At 40.8% G+C, this 14,727-nt stretch overlaps 1 protein-coding gene across 3 annotated transcripts in view; it reads right to left on the bottom strand.

Moving 5' to 3' along the window:
* Positions 1 to 923: 923 nt before the first annotated feature.
* The window catches only part of DHTKD1 (dehydrogenase E1 and transketolase domain containing 1), a 51,279-nt gene continuing 37,475 nt past the window's right edge, over positions 924 to 14,727 (bottom strand). For all 3 annotated transcript variants that reach the window (XM_027073411.2, XM_027073412.2, XM_053225279.1), the window contains 7 exons: positions 12,023 to 12,173; positions 10,109 to 10,215; positions 8,885 to 9,049; positions 6,378 to 6,460; positions 5,872 to 6,041; positions 4,112 to 4,197; positions 924 to 3,191 (listed from right to left, as the gene is read on the bottom strand). In XM_027073411.2, the coding sequence (XP_026929212.1) occupies positions 3,090 to 3,191; positions 4,112 to 4,197; positions 5,872 to 6,041; positions 6,378 to 6,460; positions 8,885 to 9,049; positions 10,109 to 10,215; positions 12,023 to 12,173 (864 nt within the window). In that variant the 3' untranslated portion in view covers positions 924 to 3,089. The remainder of the gene's footprint in view (positions 3,192 to 4,111; positions 4,198 to 5,871; positions 6,042 to 6,377; positions 6,461 to 8,884; positions 9,050 to 10,108; positions 10,216 to 12,022; positions 12,174 to 14,727) is intronic.

The raw sequence follows: 14,727 nt of genomic DNA, 5'->3' as shown, positions 1-14,727 counted from the left end.
TCAACATCCCTCAGTCTTTCTGCTACTACGTGCTACTCAGGACTTTTTTTTGTATAACCACAATATGCCACCTAATCTACAGCTGTCAGGAATATCACTCTACCTTGACATCCCACACTGTCTTAGTACATCCAACAAGAACATTTCTCCCTACGTGTAAAATACTTTGTCTTCTCAAATAGATGGTTAGTCCAACTGAGGACAAATGGCAAACCATGTTCTCTTTTCTTCCTGTGTATTTCTAATGTCCAGAACAATGCCATATATGCAGATGTCCAATAAACTATTGAGGAAATACCATTCTACTCTTACAGGGTCATTTCTTATTTTTGTTCATTTGTAGCGTGTTATCCATATGAATCAGAGAAGACACAGGGAAACAGCTCTAGAGTAACACACTTTTACTAAAAGTTTTCTAAAATTAACTGATTTTGCAAATGTCAATTGGGGAAATGACAGTGTGTTTTAGACTGTTTTATCAGATTTAAATACAACCATGACAATGAACTACAACTTCCATAGAGTAATTTAGGAGTTGTTTATTTGTGTCATCATGGGTTATAAATATTGAGGATTTAAGCATGTTGTCCAAATGTCCTGAAAATATGATGGTTTTAGCCTGAAACTTATGAGAAGCTGAAGATGAAAACCAAATACCCAAGTAAATCCAAGAGAAATGGAGGTGAAGCTTTTGGAACCCCAGGATCTAAAAGTCTTGACTCTTATCTGTGACTTCCTTCCCGTATAACCCCTAATTTCTTTCAACTGTAGTTCCTCAGTTTTGTAGAAGGGATACGATTTCTATTGTCAGTCAATGAATTTTTAAATAATAAAATTTCAGAGGTAATTACAGTCAGGCTAAAAGAGGTTATGCTTTAGAATATTTTCCTCATAGTATGCAGACAGAAAACTGAGCAAAATGGTTCTTTTTTTAAATGGTTTATTTATGTTTGAGAGAGAGAGCAAGTATGGAAGGGGCAGAGACAGAGGGAGACAGAGGATCTGAAGCCGGCTCCACACCGACAGCAGAGAGCTCAATGCAGGGTTCGAACTCATGAATCATGAGATCATGACCTGAGCTGAAGTCGGACGCTCAACCAACTGAGCCACTCAGGCGCCCCCCCCACCTCTTTTTTAATGTTTTATTTATTTTTGAGAGATAGAGAGAGTGAGTAGGGGAGGGGCAGAGAGAGAAGGAGACAGAGGAAAAATGGTTCTTAAGGAAGAAAAATTTATTTTACAATGAATACGTCACTTGAGACAAAATGAACATTTTTTTCATGGTTGTTAAAATTTCTATTCACTGAATACCCCATTTAAGTCTGCTCTTCATTGAACATGTACTTAATTAGCATAGATATAAACAGGATACAAATATCACATTATCGAATTTCTCTGAGAAATATAATAAAATATTTTTATTTTACTTTGTGATTATATTTTTATCCCATACTTTCTAATGAGAGTATTTGATTTGGAATTCTTTAAATGGTCCCTTCCTACAAGGTGATTCAAGATGCTGACCCGTGTTGCAATCATGATTGAGAGTAAGAAGGTTAAGATATAGGAGACATCTTCTTTTTCAGAAGACACATTTGATGGCTTGAGGTGGAGGAGTGTAATAAGATACCAGAGATGAAAAGTTAGAAATTTGGAGAAATCTAAACTGAACTTAAAAAAAATGAAAAAAACAAACCAGTTTTCCATCTCATTATGTGCTTAAACTTTGAAATGTTTAGCCAAGAGATCTGAAAAACATGACAGTGCTTTTATGTTTTTCCAGTTCAGTATACCACATTGAAAACCATTCTCATTAAAGGGACCTTTGTAATTTTACTGATTTACATGCATGGCACAAAGTTACGTGATTTATAAGGCCTGACACAGGAAGGAAGCATTAAGGTGCGTAGGGATAAAACAAGGATGTGAGTTTTACAGAAATATTAAATCAATACACTAACGCATACGTTTAAGATGTGAATCATGAATCCACTCCTGTGGCCAGAATAACCTACACATCGATTCTGAAAGACATTACCAGCTGCCAGGAAAAGTGCCCCAGCATGTCCTCCATCACCTCTGAGAAAAACATCATGGCACAGGAATGGTAGATGGCCGAGTCTCTGCAGCACCGAGCCACGTAAAGCTACACCATTTGCTGCCGTTTAGTTATGTGTCCACAAAGTTTCAGAAGTAACAGACTGGGTTGGTGATCTCTGTAAATCCCCAAGTACCTGGTGCTGGGAAGTCTCCAGCATCAAAGTTAAAAAGCTCCTTAAACACTGTGAATGAACATCACATCACGTTGTCATACCTTTCAGAAGTAAGACTGACTGACCAGGAGCTGAAATCCCCACATCAGATACCCAAAGTCAATTAAAAATATCAAGATAACAATTTAGGGGGGGAAAGATACTATGTAGCCCACAAATCAATTTCATGTAGCTAAAACTCCTTAATCATACTGTGCAAAAAGATTATACATCCAGAGACTTGTATTGAATGGGACCGATACATAAGGACAACGGGTGAAAACAACTATCCTGAAAAACACGAATCAGGACTAATATGGTTTTGCTGCAGCATTTGGTGAAACATTCTTCACAGTGGCTGCAAAGCAGCACTAGGTATTACGTCAAAAGAAAATACTGGTCGTCACAATGGCAGAATTAATGAAGTGACACGCATCAAGCAAACGGAGAAGTAATGTTGAGGTCATCTGGATGGAGCTGCAAATTCCAGCTAACAAACTTTTCCTAACGAACTTTTCCACCTAACGAACTAGTTAGCTAATGAGAAAGAGTGGCCTGAAAAAATCTGGTTCATTGAATTAGCTCTACAACTCAGAACCAAAACAAAACACTGCTGTACCTTTAAGGCTACAATGGACTGGTCAGATTCATGTATTCATGGATAATTCATGCCCTTGGCTATTCCACATACTCTGATTAAACTGCCCCCATGAATCCCAACATCTTAGAGGAACATAGGCTTTTCATGTTACCTAATGGAAGGGGAGAGTACAGAAGCAAGCCTTTCTTTTCACGGAAGTTTTCTTAAAGGAAGTAGTAGTGATTCGAAGGACACCATCAAGCAAAGGTCTTGGTGAGGACATCTTCATGCTGCTGCAGGTGAAGGGCCCCAATTCCTACAGCGGGTGCTGGCAAAGGGGGTCGGCTCACAAGACGGAGCTGTCATTGGAGCAGAAAAGAAATAAAATGGCATTTGAACCTGAGGAGAGCCCTGCTTCCTTCTCCCAAGGCAGTCCATGCATTTCTCTTAGCTTGTTTAACCACAAATCACCTTTTGGGCAAAATAATGAGTTACCTAGAATAGACTGGAAGGAGATGTTTGTCACAACTAAAAACTAAATTCCAGGCACCATGAGGTGAGATTAATTCTTGAATTATGTTCTGTTCTTCAGTAATTATTAGTTGGTTTAACCTGCAGATTTTCCTAAATTAGAACTATCTATAGGTGAAAATGACTTGGGCCCAGCAAACTAGTAACAAATGTGTAAACTGAGTCCTGATCGAAGCAGAATAGGAAGATAAAGAGAAGTACATTTGCTCTTCTCATTGTTCTTCCCTTCCTACAACATGATCAGGAAGAATTTGGCCTTTGATGGATGCCAGCTATGCAGATGAGCCTGGGACAAGTGTTACTGGGCACCTTTTCTCCCACATTGTAAAATAAACCCGCTCATCACCTTGCTCCCCAGGGCTGGATACTGAGCTTTGGGACAAGGCTTCTGAATGGACTAGTGGGAAAAGTAGATGACAGGGAAGGGCTTTTACTGTTTGAAGGATAATCATTTTTTTCTTACATGATACTAGCATGTACACATATGTGTCTTTCTTGATAAACATGCAACATTTTATTCTGAGAAAAGAGCCTAAAATTAGATTTTATGTTTTTGTTTATCTTTAAAACAACTGGAGGGGCGCTTGGGTGGCTCAGTTGGTTAAACACCCAACTTTGGCTCAGATCATGGGTTCACGGTTCATGGGTTCCAGCCCTGCATCAGGCTCACAGGGGACAAACGCATTTCTTGGTGCTCCAGGAGAAATAATACACATACACAAAACATTACAAGACAGAAAGCCATTACCTTGCAGGCCAGTTGCTTTTCAAACCTGGGAGAAACAAAGCACCATGGACCCATGTTCTGAGGCTCCTCCTGACTCCAAATAAAATCTATAACAGAAGAAAGTTCATTTCAGTATTCCAGGTAAATGTACAATAACACACACACACACACACACTCTATACATATATATATATATATATATATATATATATATGTATACACACAGTGAATATACATACACTATGTATCTACACACACAGACACATCATATCCATTTTTATACACATATGTACATATATAGCGTGTATGTATGGATAGCTCTCCTCAAGTAAATATATGCCTTTCCAATATGGCATAGTGTTACTTGGCTTTTTTTTTTTTTTTTTGACAAATGCATAGTCATGTATCCAGCACCTCACTTGTGATACAGAAAAATTCTATCAAACCTCCAAATTCCCTCAACCTGGCCCTTTCAAGGCAACCCCTCCACCCACCCAACCTCTGGCAACCACTGATCTTTCCTCTCTCCCTATAGTTTATGCCTTTTCCAGAACATCAGATAAATGGAATCATATTATGTAGCCTTTGGTTCTGGCTCCCTTGAACTGGCAAAATCCATTTGTGATTTTGCCTGTAGCCATAGGTCACGCTCTTATTCCTGAGCAGTAGGTATTGTAAGAATGTAACATGGATTATGTATCCATCCGCAGGTTGAAGGATGTGCTGGTAGCTTGGGGCAATTATGGATGAAGCTGCTATAGACATTTTTCTGTGAACATGTTTTCATTCCTCTTGGACAAATACCTCCAAGTGAACCGCTGGGCTGTACGGTAACTCTGTGTGTAACATTGTAAGGAACTGACACGTTTCCAGAATGACTACACCAGTTTCCATTCCTTCCTGCAGTGAATGCAGGTTCCGGGTGCTTTGCTTCCTCATCAGCCTTGGATACAATTAATACTTATTGTTTTAATTTGAGCCATTCTAATAGGTGTGTAGTGGTATCTCATTTGGGTTTCACTTGCATCTCCCTTATCACTGATTATAGTTGTGCATCTTTTTTTTAATGGTTGTTTGCCCTCCCATTCTTTGGTTCAAATCTTTTGCACATTTTAAAAACTGGGATTATTTGTTTTTCTTACTGTTGAGTTTTGGACACTCTCTGAACAATCTGGATAGTCCTTTGTCACATATGTATTTGCAAATACTTTCTCCCAGTCTGCGTCTCGTCTTTCCATTTGCTCTGCAACACCTTTCAGCAGTGCAAAAGCTTTTCGCTTTGATAAAGTCCAATTTTTCTGTAATCTGATGTTCTTTTAGTGTTACATCTAAGAACTTTTTGCCTAACGGAAGGCCATAAAGGTTTTCTCCTAGAAGTTTTAGAGTTTTACGTTTTACATTTAGGTCTGTGATCTTGAGTTAATTTCTGTACCCAATGCATAGAGATGTCCAGTTATTCCAGTCCAATTATTGCAGCCAAAAAAAAAAGCCTTGCCTTTTACAGTTACATCAATTTATCCAAAGTAATATCATAGCAGAGATTACCTCCAGCCTCTCAAGAAATGACATGTCTTAAGTGAGAGAAGGGGAGACTGAAAGGGATACCAGAAAAGACAAGGAGACATTGGCTCTAGGAGTATTTTTTTTTTTTTCATATTTCTAGACTCCAAGGTTGTTTCCTAATGACTCTCTCTGCCCCCAAACCTCTTTTCACATGAGATAGCTGGAATAGGTTTCAGGTATCTGAATCCAGAATAATCCCAACAAGACCAGTGCCATACCTTTAACATGTTTGTATTTGCTCATCTCTTGCTGTAACGAATCCACTGGGAAAGGACAGAGTTCTTCTAATCGGATGATGGCAAAGTCACCCTTCTTGGCCTCCAAGGATTCTCTTTGCTTCAGTAGGGCATAGAAATGTTTGCCACAGCAGAACACTAGACTCTTAACACTGTTGGGTAGAAAAGGGACAACGTGGTAGAGGAGAAATGTCTGAAAGAATTGTATCAGAAAAGGAGGAAACCACGCAGATGAAAATGCTTCATTACTGAAGGAGTGGGGGTCTCTGTAGTTGGGTTCAGTCTCATGCTGTGCCCTGGCAAGTCTTATCCAGCAAATGTATGCCTCTTCCGCACATATTCTAACTCCTACCCCATGGATGCAAAGGACTTTCTTCTATCAGGATACTGGAGATTTGGGTCACTTTGGGCTCCTTAACATGAACTAGTTTTCCCACTAATTAAAATTCTACCGCAGAGTATGAGAACGGAGATACACATCAAATTACTTTTTGGGATCCACAGATGAATCACCAATGACCGGCTTGAATGTTGTTCCTGGTGCCATTTCGTGAAGACTTGATACGGCTGCCTAAGGAGAGGGAAAAAGGCCACAAATCTAGCAGCTGAAGGCAAGGAGCTGAAGGTGACTTACTTATAAGGGATCTTTACCAAGAAATAACAACAAATTTCCCTCCTAGCATTATATGTAAACATGTGTACTAATAAGCACAATATCTTTCCCAAAAATATCGATTCTGTTTATTTCAGAATAAAATTATTTGTTCAAAGTGACTTAAAATTGCCTATTGTCTGATGCCACAATAACATTTTAAGAATCAACATTTCAGTTCAATCACACTTTAATATCCATCAAAAGTATGCTTTAATTTCTTGGAATTGGAGGGGGCAATTCATGGAATCTGTGAATGAAAACAGCTCAGCCAGGGCAATGATTTCTGTCTTTAGGATTTTAACCATAATTTATAAGTGAAACCTAATGAGTCACAGAACAAACCAGGAACAATACACAAACATTTCTGTGATGAAAAGAAATGGTATTAAGGAGTTCAATTTAAATAAGTACTTGTTGCAAAGAACTCAGAATAGACCATTAATGAGGGTAAGGTTGGGGAGTGGATTCCATTTCCTCATCTAGTTCATTTCCCTATAGTCTAGTCCCAACTGGGAAGGTGACACTTTGACTGGGCCACTGATAGGCAGCCTCGCTGACACAAGACACTGTGATGTAACCTAAAAAAATAATATTAGCGAAGAGAATAAAATAAAAATGAATATATATTATAAAATAAAATGTATTATATTTATATATTACATGAGTTATAAATAGATACATTATATATAAATATATATTCTTTATTTATTCTTGTTGCTCAATAATGCACAATAGAATCAATCTTTTTCCATCCTGAACCAGAGCCCTTGGTCAGCTCACACTTCCTATGGCGGGAATCAAAAGGGGCTGGAGGGGCACCTGGCTGGCTTAGTCAGTAGAGCATGTGACTCTTGATCTCTGTTCAAGCCCCGCATTGGGTAAAGAGCTCACTAAGAAAAAAAAAAAGAGCTGGAGTTGAGAGCTGGGTGGGAAATTGGGGTAGAATTTAGGTACCACTTGACAGGCAAACTCCATAGAGCCCCGAGTCGTGTTGGTCACATGGTAAGTCATCTCCAAATGGGCCATGGAAACAAGAGTGGACTTCTATTCTGCTAGATCACTTGTACCTACTGGTACAGTAGCTAATTTTCAGGAAGAAATCAGACTTCAATAACGGTGGTACTCACTTTCAATTACTAAAAGGACTTATATGTTTAAGGAAGATAGTTAACTACTTAATAAGAGTATATTTTGCTTGAAAATCTGTAGGAAAGCTATTGATATTTTAAAGGCTCCAGAGCAAGGCCTCACTTATTTCGTAAGTTATAGATTAGACATGGGGAGAGGAGTGGACAACAACTAGGGCCAAAATTAAATCTAACTCTCAGTTACAAACAGCAAAAGAAATTCTCAATAAAATTTCTGATAGTTCATTCAATACTTAGTAACATACATATATTGTATTTAATATGATTATACTCTTTTAGAGCAATAATTGAGGGAGCAGGTGACAATCTTGCAAGTACAATGAAAGTTGGGTGAAGAATCCCAGGTGTACATATTTCTTAGAAATAAATTAACGTGTATTATGACTTGGCCCCTTTCATGTTGCCATTTCAAAATATTTGTGTCAGGGGCTCCTGGGTGGCTTAGTCAGTTAAGTGTCTGACTTCGGCTCAGGTCACGATCTCACGGTTAGCGAATTTGAGCCCCTGCGTCGGGCTCTGTGCTGACAGCTCAGAGCCTGGAGCCTGCTGCAGATTTTGGGTCTCCCTCTCTCTCTGCCCCTCCCCGCCTTTGCTCTGTCTCTCTCTCTTTCTATCTCCAAAATGAATAAACATTAAAAAATTTTTGTAATTAAAAAATTAAAATTAAAAGATGTTTCTAAAAATTTGTTTTAATGTTTATTTTTGAGAGCCAGAGTGAGACAGTGCGAGCAGGAGAGGGGCAGAGAGAGAGGGAGACAGAATCTGAGGAAGGCTCCAGGCTCTGAGCTGTCAGCACAGAGCCCAACACGGGGTTTGAATTCATGATCTGTGAGATCATGACCTGACCCAAAGTTGGACACTTAACCGACTGAGCCACCCAGGCGCCCCTAGATGTTTCTGTTTAAATACAATGAGACACAAAGGGAGGTGGGGGGTGGGGTGGGGTTAAATAGGTGATGGGGATTAAGGAACGCACTTGTCATGATGAGCACCAGGTGATGTATATGGAAGTGCTGAATCACTATATTGTACACCTGAAACTAAAGTAACACTGTATGTTAACTAACTGGAATCAAAATTTTAACAAGGCCAAGACGTTTTAAATAAATAACATTAGATACAGAAAATAGAGGCAAATGCATATAAAAACGACAGAAGGAGAAAGGCTTCCTAATCAGTTGTTTCTACTTACAGGGAACCTGAGTAACATCTTCGGAGAAGCAACAATGAGGGGTTTTCGGAAATTCCGGACCATCTGTCTCCTGAGCAAGTGGAAATACTGTGCAGGAGTAGTTGGGTGTACCACGAACATGTTCACTGTGTCTCCATCCACCCCCTCTTCTACACTGTCACACATCTGGGAGAGAAATGAAAGAAACAAGCAAATGTTCCGATCATCTAATTCAATCATAAGGACACAGCTGTCCTAAGGGAAACTCATCTGTATACTCATGACTCCCAAACGATGTCTTCCGCATACTCGTCCTATATTTCTTCCCAAAACTGTAGTTTTGTATTTCACATGTAGTCTTTAACTAGCCTTCAGTTTATTTATTTCTGTAATCTACTTTTTATAAAATCATTTTTCTGTATTATTACCTATCAACATAACTATCCATCTATCTACTGTTCTACAGTAGACTAAACTGTCATCTAGCTATACATTTATCTGCACATATGCTAAAACAATTAATGATATTCGTGCACTTAGGATAATGTGTACAGATTACACATCTGTGACCTGTACGTGGACACACGTCTCCATTTACCCTGAAATGCATCAGCAGATAATACAGATTTATAGATAGAAGAATGATAGATGAGTAAATGTGATAAAAACAAGTACAGTATAATAAAATATTAGTGGTAGAATCTAAGGGATTGGCATATGAATGTTCACTGTAAAATTTTGTAACTTTTCTGTATGTTTGAAAATTTTCTTAATACTAGGAAGTCATATGCATAAAAAGACATAGGTAATGATCCTTACCAAATATTAACTGTGGTTATTTCTACATGATTATTGAAACATTTTCTAATGATCATGAATCACTTTATAAAAAATACTATAGTTACTCAAAAATAATTTTTTAGGTAAAAATACAGGCTAGGCCACACTCTGAAGAATCTGATCTGGTGTTGGTCCCTGGATCTCTGTTTACAAAAAGCTCTGTAGATGATTTTCATTATCAGCATGGTTTAGAAACCACTGATCTTTTCCATACAAGAACCACTTTTTTTGCCATAAAACCACGACACTAATATACCCAAGGCATCATGTTGATAAAGAATACTGGCAGTGCATTAAACCCGTTTCATTCAGATACTACAAGGCCTTACAGTTTAAGGTACATATTAAGTATTCACAGGAGGTAGGTCTCTTTCAAAGCACCTAGGAAGCAGGGAGCGGACATACCTGCAAGAAACGCTCTATGCGACAAGAGGAGTGGTCGGGTCCAGCCCCGTCATACCCATGGGGAAGCAGGATAACAATGCCGCTCTGAAGGAGCCACTTGGCCTCCCCTGGGAAAGCACGTGACAGGGAGTGAGAACTCTCCAAAGCAGGAACAGAACCATCTGATGTGACGTGAGTAGTGACACAAACGTTACTTTGCCGTATAATCCCCTAGAGTCGTTTTCCATTCTGTGTGCTTTCCAGCAGTGTTACGCGCTTAGGAGGACAATGTCCATCTTACCGGCTGAAACCCTATATGACACACTCACTGAACGGGCTGTGGCAGATGAGAGACAAATCACGAGGTGAATGTACCGGTTTCAAGGACAGCATGGGCCGCTCTGCTTCCTTTGCAGACACGACTCCTACTGAGCACTGGTGGCTCTTGTCTTCCCCCCACAGCACCAATTACAACACAGCCCACTGTCCTCAGGCTGCAAGTGTGGACACTTCTGGATAGTCTCTGGACATGTCAAAGTCCAGTGTCCTCAAGGCACTTTTCTTCCCTACAACCACAAGGTCACAGAGAAACACGGCCAGAGGGACGACTGGAGTGCAAAGAATCCAAGGGGTTGGTTACCCCCCGAAAATGGGGTGATGGGGACTCACACTTGTACCTTACATACTCTGATTTTTATAATAAGTAGGTTCTGCTTTTGTAAATGATTATTAAAAACAATAAGGGAGCACCTCGTTGGCTCAGTGAGTTAAGCATTGAACTTTGGCTCCGGTCATGATCTCAGGGTTTGTGAGTTCCAGCCCCTCTTCCAGTGGGTGAGCTGGAGCCCTGATTCCGGTGAGACCTGCTTCTCTCTCTCTCTCCCCCTCTCTGCCCCTCATGGGATTCTCCCTCTCTCTTTCTCCTTCTCTGCCCTTCATGGGATTCTCTCCCTCTCTCTCTGCCCCTTGCTCACATGTGCCCTCTCATAAAACAAAACAAAACAAAACAAAACAAAACAAAACAAGGGGTGCCCAGGCAGCTCAGTCAGTTAAGCCTCTGACTCTTTGGCTCAGGTCATGATGTCATGGTTTCGTGAGTTCGAGCCCTAGGTCGGGCTCTGTGTTGATCCCCCCCCCCCCCGCCCCTCTCTCTACCCCTCCTCCACTCACACTGTCTCTGTCTCTTTCAAAATAAATAAACTTAAAAAAAATTTTTTTAAACACAAAACAAAAAAATAAAGATGTCCCACTACCAGCTTTCAGATAGTTGAACATCCTTGGGTTGAGGGAAGTGGATTTTCTTTTCTTTCTTTCTTTCTTTCTTTCTTTCTTTCTTTCTTTCTTTCTTTTTCTTTTTAATATTTTTATTTAATTTTGAGACAGAGAGACAGAGACAGAGCATGAGCGGGGGAGGGGCAGAGGGAGAGAATCCGAAGCAGGCTCCAGGCTCTGAGCTGTGACATGGGTCTCGAACTTATAAACTGCAAGATCATGACCTGAGCCGAGGTCAAAAGCTCAACTGACTGAGCCACCCAGGCACCCCGAGGGAAGTGGATTTTCAAGGCTGCCATTCACTCTGACCACAAATCTCTACTATGTCCCCACTGCCTGCTTGGTATTCATGTCACAGGTATGCAACATGCCCCAAGTGCAGACCGCAAAGGCAAACTACCTAGGAGCTGGCAGGTACATGCCCTTCTCCCTACAGCCAAGCACACTGCCCTGGAGAAAGTGCTGCCTGTACAGTGACCGAGTGGCCCCTAGCCCTCCAGCAGCTTCTGTAACCATCCAATAGCTGCCATGCCCCAGGAGATGGCAGTGCAGCCCCTAACTCTCCTGAGGGGCTGTGGTACAGCAGTTATGGCCCCGTCTCATTCATGTTTCCCCACGAGGCTGGTGCTATGCACCATTCCACATGCATATGCTGACACCCACCTCCAGAGATGAACGTGTCAAAGATGATCTGAGCACCATTGAAGAAATCGCCAAACTGAGCCTCCCAGATGGGCAGTAACCTGGGGCTTTCGATGCTCATCCCATATTCAAATCCCAGGACAGCCTCTTCTGACAGCGGGCTGTTGCTGATCTAATTAATACAAAGGAAGAGAACAGAAACACTGTCATTGCAAGGAAAGCTGGGGACATAGATCAGTCAAGGTAAAGCGTCACAAACCTCTCAAAAAGGAGGAAGGGCACAGAAGGGAGCTTTCTTTCCAGTTATCTCCTCATTTCTTGAGAAAGGACATCTACTGCCCCCTGTGAGTGACGCATGTGGGGGAAGGTGGCACAAGGAAAGGGGGAGAAGAATGCAACGTGGGCAGTAAAGGCGATCTTTAAGGATAAGCAAAATTAATTTCTTAGATGATCTACCTTGATTGGTTAGAGTAAAACTGTATCATACAAGCTTTTAAAAAACATATCACAAAGCAAAGGGGGGAAAGTTACCAAAAGAAGGCCTACCTTTGGTTAGAATCCATTATTCTAATATCCTATCTGCACAATAAATCAAAAGAACCGTCACAGCATGTTAAGATAAAAAAGAAAAGCAGAACACAAAATTAGATCTCTGAGGAGGCAAAAGAGGACAATTAAACGCAACGTGATTCTACTCAGTCGTATGACCACATGGGTGGATCTAGAGGGTACGATGCTAAGTGAAACAAGTCAGACAGAGATGGACAAAAACTATATGATTGTGCTTAAGAGAAACAAAAAGACAAAAGTGGAAACAGACCCATAAACACAGAGAACAAACTGGTGATTGTGGAAGGAGGAGGAGCGGGGAATGGGCAAAATGGGTGGAAGAGTGTGGGAAGTACAGACTTCCAGCCATGGAATGAGTAAGTCACAGGGATAGAAGGTGCAGCATAGGGAGCATCATCAATGATATTGTAATAGCGTTGTTAGGTGACAGACGGTAGCTACACTTGTGAGCAATGCATAACACAAATAGACCTGTCAAACCACTATGTTGTACACCTGAAACTAACACAACGTTGTGTGTCAACTATACTTCAATTTAAAAAATAATAAAATAGGGGCACCTGTGTGGCTCAGTCGGTTGTGTCTGACTCTTGATTGCAGCTCAGGTCATGATCTCACCATTTGTGGGAATTTTACCCTTTAAGCTAGTAGCGTCTAGCTTCTGTTCTCACTGCTCCACTAAAATAGCTGTACGTGAAGTCAACTCTTGACTTTCCAGTGGCTAAATCCAATGGCCATGTTATTCTTCCTCATATTTGACTTCTTTCTTCTTCAGGTCATGACACAATGACTCCCTGTTCTCCTCCTCTGGATTCTCGCTAGGGAAATACTTTTCCCCTGCCAGCCCCTTAGAAGCTGTTTTTCCCAGGACCCTATCCCTTGGCTCTCTTCCCATTCTGCTCTCTCCCAGGGAGATTCTCCCACCCTTGTGGTTTCAATCACTTCACCCTGATGATGTCCAAACCTATATCTCAAGATCAGATTCCTTCATTAAGTCCAGACATACATATCTAATTGCCTTTCTGTAATGGACAGAAACTTGTATGTTATTCAGCCACCTCAAAGTCAAATGTTCAAAACTGAATCCATCAGCTTTCCTTACCAAACCTGTTCCCCCTCTTTATATTTGGGTGAGTATCACCATCATATAGCAATTGTCCAAGTCAGGAAGCCAGGAGATAAGCGAGACTAGTCTTCCTCACTCCCTCCATCTACCGCTAAGTCCCATAGCTGTTGTTTGGTAAATGTTCTCAAATCTGGTCCCATCTTCTGTCTGCACTGCTATTGCCCTCATTCAGGTCCATGTGATTTCCTGCCTAGACTATTGAGAAGCCTCCTTAGAAATTGTCCTATTATGGGGCACCTGGGTGGCTCAGTTGGTTGAGTGTCTAACTTTGGCTCGGATCATGATCTCATGGTTCGTGGGTTCGAGTCCCATGTCAGGATTTGTGCTGACAGCACAGAGCCTGCTTTGGATTCTCTGTCTCCGTCTCCCTCTGCCCCTCCCCACTCATGCTGTCTCTTAAAAATAAATAAACATTAAAAAATTGTTTTAAAGAAAAAAAGAAATTGTCCTATTATACCTCAATAAAGCTGGGTGGATACACCATCTGAAGTTCTCATCCATCTTCAGCTTCCAAAGTACCATGGGGAGGGTTCTTTCTGATACAAAAATCTGATCACCTGTTCAAAATTCCTCCATGGTTTCCTGTTTACATAACATTCCGAGTCTTTCACAAGGTGGGGAGTCTGGCCAGTCTCCTCTTCCTGACTCCTGTTTCCACTTTGCAACTTAACCTCCAGTCACATGAAGCTATTTGTAGGTCCTGTCTTCTCACTTCACAGGCTTTGTAGGTATTATGGTGTCCACCAGGAATGTTCTCTCTATAGGCATCAGACTAGGCAACTCCTCATGTCCTTCCAGGCCCAGTTCAAATCTGGCTTCCCCTCCCAAGGTTTTCCTGACTTCCCAAGTAGATTCTCTGCACCTTCTCCTAAGCATTCACTGTCATTTGTACTCATGTATACACATATCTACTTTCATTTCTTGGATTTATTAATACTTTTATTTATTCCAAAACATACTTGAGATGGCTCATAAATATATATGATGTACAATGTGATGATGTAAATGTACATAGAGAGAAAAAAGATAA

The sequence above is a fragment of the Acinonyx jubatus genome, chromosome B4, assembly GCF_027475565.1.
Source record: "Acinonyx jubatus isolate Ajub_Pintada_27869175 chromosome B4, VMU_Ajub_asm_v1.0, whole genome shotgun sequence".
Taxonomy (NCBI): domain Eukaryota; kingdom Metazoa; phylum Chordata; class Mammalia; order Carnivora; family Felidae; genus Acinonyx; species Acinonyx jubatus.
Note: the sequence above shows the minus strand (reverse complement) of the source record. Positions and strands in the feature narration are given on the sequence as shown.